Source organism: Wasmannia auropunctata, unplaced genomic scaffold (assembly GCF_000956235.1).
Source record: "Wasmannia auropunctata unplaced genomic scaffold, wasmannia.A_1.0 LD335902.1, whole genome shotgun sequence".
NCBI classification, from domain to species: domain Eukaryota; kingdom Metazoa; phylum Arthropoda; class Insecta; order Hymenoptera; family Formicidae; genus Wasmannia; species Wasmannia auropunctata.
This window is the reverse complement of record NW_012026988.1, coordinates 5,730-10,534: the sequence shown is the minus strand read 5'-3', so window position 1 is coordinate 10,534 and position 4,805 is coordinate 5,730. Positions and strand designations below refer to the sequence as shown.

The following is a 4,805-nucleotide window of genomic DNA, read 5'->3' as shown; positions in this document are numbered from 1 at the left end:
TCTTTAATTTGAAAAAAAAACAGTCGCTACGATTTTTTTTCACAAAGTTACAGCATTTTAAAGTAACCCTTGTATTTTTCTCATGTATGTTTGGCATTATCCGATGTGCACTATAGGGAGGTTGGTAAACGGATTTTGCACATTGTGTGAGTGCGGACGTGTGTAAAACATACACACATACACACACGGTGTGCAAAATCCGATCGCCAACCTACCTATAGTGCACACCGGATAATGCCAATTATACATGAAAAAATTGCAAAGTTTAACAGAATGCACGGACTTGCTAAAATTTTTCTCGGGGATGCGGTTTCCAGCGTCATAAAGTTGGAATCTTTCTCTTTAATTTGAAAAAAAAAACAAGTCGCTACAATTTTTTTTCACAAAGTTACAGCATTTTGAAGTAACCCTTGTATTTTTCTCATGTATATGATCAACATTATCCGATGTGCACTATAGGTAGGTTGACGATCGGATTTTTGCACACCGTGTGTGTATGTGTGTATGTTTTACATACGCCCGCATTCACACAATGTGCAAAATCCGATTGCCAACCTCCCTATAGTGCACATCGGATAATGCCGAACATACATGAGAAAAATACAAGGGTTACTTCAAAATGCTGTAACTTTGTGAAAAAAAATCGTAGCGACTTGTTTTTTTTTTCAAATTAAAAAGAAAGATTCCAACTTTATGACGCTGGAAACCGCATCCCCGGGAAAAATTTTAGCAAGTCCATGCACTCGTTCAAACTTTGCAATTTTCAGTGTGGCAAACATGCTCTCAGATTTAAAAGTTTACAGCAACAGGGGTGCATTAAATTAAAAATCGACTCACAGTATCTTAAAGTAGAGATTTCAAGCTTTCATTTGAAAAAAAGTTCATCATTTTACGATGATTTTTCGCGGAGTTACCGTTAACCAAAGTTGACCAATTTTTGCTCAAAATTTTTCTATGCCATAATTTTTTTGAGCAGTGTATATATATATATATATATATATATTAAATTGATCTCTAATCACTAATGCGGAAATTTGCGACAAATTTGCATGCGAAACAACATCATTAGATATTCTTGAGAAATTTGACGGCTATTTCCTGAATTATCGGCTTCACATACCTACACGTTCGTCGCAATGAAATGGTCGTGAGGTGCAATCGGCCGTTTAGAAATAACGTCTAGACGGATAGGAAATGAGGACCGGCTCGGATTTCCGATGGTACGATCGATCGCAATCAACCTCCGTTTTTCTTTCGCAAGTTCTTACGAGATTATTAGATCAATCCAAGATAACTTCGCTAAAGGCAAAGAGATTCGAGACGCGATTGCATTTCTTTTAGCCTTGCCGTTTTTCCTCCGTTAACATGTATTCTTCATTTTTAATTGACGATTTTCCTGCTTGACTCACAACAATTTTCTAAATAGCGTAACGAATAGGTAACTGTAATGCTGTAACACTTCTTCTTGTTTCAATATTTTCTGATTATGAATTGTGGGGAGGGAGAACAGACGGAGGTTTGTACAGAAATTTCGATGAAAATGATCTCTATACTAATAACTAAAAATATGGAAATTTTTATAAACAAATCAAATTAATTAGTTAATTTAACAGTTAATTTAAAATATTTTGTGTTGTAACCATAAGTTCTTCAATATTAATTATTAAAATATAAAAAAAAAAACAAATTCGAATCAAACCGTGAAAGATTAAAAAATGTACATTTAGTTTGACAGTGAATATTACTGTATCTATGACTCCGCCTTTATAATTAATTCAAATTTCTTTACTGATTGACTTCCATTTGATTCAAATTTTTTAAATGTATATTACAACTCATTAACATAAATTATTATGTTTCTTAATTCATAAATAATCACTTGAATTTGTCACAATGCATCAAAAGTAGCATCGACTTTTGATCATAGGCTGCACTTTTCGCGTGACCGAACGCGTGACCGACGTGATCCGTCGGCGGATCTCTGGTTATAAAGTGTAACCCTCGTCTAGGTTTATACAGTCGGTCAGGGGTTGAAGACCTCTGAGAAGGAGACGTCGCTCTTTGCTCTTTGAGACCGACGCGGCGCATAGCCCGAGCGCGGTTGCGCGACGATCGAATCTAGCCGGCTATTCTCGCGATGAAAAAAAAGCGACATGTGAAGTGAAGACAGGAAGGAGACACGAAAAACGAGGAGAAAAAGCAAGTGAAAGGGAACGAGGAAGAAAATGACGGGACGAGAAAAGATCGGAGAAAAAATCGAGCTGTTATACACAAAATGTCGCCTGTTTAGATCAATAATCTTTGAATAATTTCCCATAAAAACCGATATATACATACACGGAAAGAACAGTTTTGCTAAAGTATCTAAAATGTAATTAAATAGAAAAATAATTCTGAAAATAACTTTATTAAACTATCAACATAATTATGCAGAATACTCAAACTGGTTGCTGAAATGTTTAAATTTTTTGCCCCATTGCTCATCATATTTGAGTTTATCTAATTATTTAGTTTATTAAATTTCTTAATAATTATTTTGATTATTTAATTATTTTCAACAAAATTATTTTCAGGTCTGTATTTAGCTAAATTTTTAGATACTTCAGCAAAATCGGTCTTTCTCATGATGTCCAGCGATATGTGGCTAGATAATTCAAGGTTAATCCAGGATAATCCAGGTAAAAGTCTTGGTTTTCCAGGTCGATTAATTTTCATTATTTAATTAATTTTCATTAATTTGTGTAATATTATATGTTTTGTATTCAAATTAGGATTCTATATGACAAATCAATTAAAATGAGAATATTAATTTATTGCTTTACAAATTGCTTGCCTTATTGCATCTTTAAGGGGGAACATATACAACCATAACTTTTCCAAAAAACGACGTTACCAATGTTATTGACATAGTTCTTGCACACACGCAAGAAATATTTCTTTCTTTTTTTACAATCCAATTTTTTTTTAGAATAAAAGAATGACAAAAATTCAAGGTCAATTCTGAAATTCCAGGGGTTTTCCAAAAATTTTCCAGAACACATTAAATTCCATAATAATCCCAGAATTCAAAGATATTCAAGGACCGCTGGACACTCTGTTTCTCTATAATGAAAAAAAATTTTGTACTTTAGTTTTTTCCATGTGGTTCCACGAGTGTTTTTTACTACAGGAAACCTGTAAACGTCTCGCAAGAATGAATTAAAACGTATTTTCATAAAAAAATCATCTCGTTCTAACGCTACATGCCATATTCTCGATAATCAGAGTAGGTTGGTGATATAAGAGCCAGCCATGAAAGCTGAAGCTTTCGACAAGCACGCGACGTTTCGCGGCGGAACCAACGGAAGATGATGCGAACACAGAAACTAGAGACCCTATAAGAAGAGACTCGCCAATTCGTCAGGCTCTGATTGGCTGGGGTTCGAATCGCACAATTGTGCTCCATGAAGTCACACTATATCCTATTTTGATTGATCTAAGCCCAGTTGTGCGATCCAAACCTCAGTCAATCAGAGTTCACTAAACAATCACGTGACGAGTCTCTTCTTATAGGGTCTCTAACAGAAACGCGAACAACCAACAACGAAACCGCGAATGAGTTCATAATTCAGAGTGCATTATCGAGGACGTTGGTTAGGAGGGTATATCGCTTATGTATATGAGCTGTCGAGTGCGATTACCTCTCGTTGCCGTCGTTGGTATCCTTGGGCACCTTAATCACGTAGTATACGTGGCCGCCGTGGGTGGTCGTCATTTTTCGATCGCGTCCAGCAACATTTGACAGCACGGTACAATCTCCACGAAAGGGAGAGAGAAATCTTCTCTCCTTCTCACCTACACTCTCTCACGCTCCACCGAGCGCGAAGCCGACTCTTAAGCTACACTCCATCGTATGTTGCTTATAAAAACTCGACGGGCTCAACCCAAGAAGACCGAACGGAACGTCCCCCCGTCTTGCCTCTTCGACGAACAACTTGGCCGATTTCTTCGCGCGGGCGAACTTGAAGAGCAACGTAAGACTTTATTTTTAAGCGCGTTCGCGACATAGCGAGAGATCTGTTCTTCCTCTAACTCTTCCTAATCTCCTCCCCCTCCCTCTCTCTCTCTCTCTTTCTTCTTCTCTCTCGTGCGTTTCCTTTCTCTCTGAAGTGCACAAAGAGAGAAAGAAACGCGCGTTATTTCGGGGCTGGTTGCGGCTTTGCCAAGAGGAAAGTCTTCCCATCGAGTTTTCTGTTTTGGTCGATACGAAATAGTCTCTATCGAGTGTTTATCCGGCTCTCGCGTCTCTGGCGTAAGAAACCAGAAGATTGATGGAACGAACATTACTCGGGACATTTTGAAACTGATACAAAGACGAAGTAATGCGTGTTGATTTCCGTCACACCAATAAGCGCGAAATTAAATCAGTTTATTTTTTATTCGCTTTTTAAAAAAAGAATTATCCTTTTGTCGATTGTAATATGATTTAATAAATACATTCTGTACATGCATTTCATTTTCTCAAAACTGATTTAGTTTATTTATAAACGTAATAACGCAATTTGTTGCGTAGAAATAAAAAATTAGAATAAAAAATATTTAGAATTAGTAGAAATTTCAAACATTTTTTGGGCAGTTATTAGACAGTTATATTAACTTCTGTCGAGTAACTGAGAAGTAAAGCTCATTAGAATTCCAATCAAGATGTAACGCTTTGTCTGCAGTTACTGCACATAAAAGATGCGCCAAATCTGAATTCATTTACTGAACATAAACGAGGCGATAAATAGACATAATTAGCTACGTAGAAATAAAAAAATCGTGAT

The 4,805-nt window shown here is 36.4% G+C and overlaps 1 protein-coding gene across 1 annotated transcript in view; it reads right to left on the bottom strand.

Annotated features, from left to right (window-relative positions):
- Positions 1-4,074, bottom strand: part of LOC105455502 — a 13,290-nt gene extending 9,216 nt beyond the window's left edge. The window contains exon 1 of the mRNA XM_011698870.1: positions 3,681-4,074. Coding sequence (XP_011697172.1) covers positions 3,681-3,754 — 74 coding nt within the window. The 5' untranslated portion in view covers positions 3,755-4,074. The remainder of the gene's footprint in view (positions 1-3,680) is intronic.
- Positions 4,075-4,805: the final 731 nt, after the last annotated feature.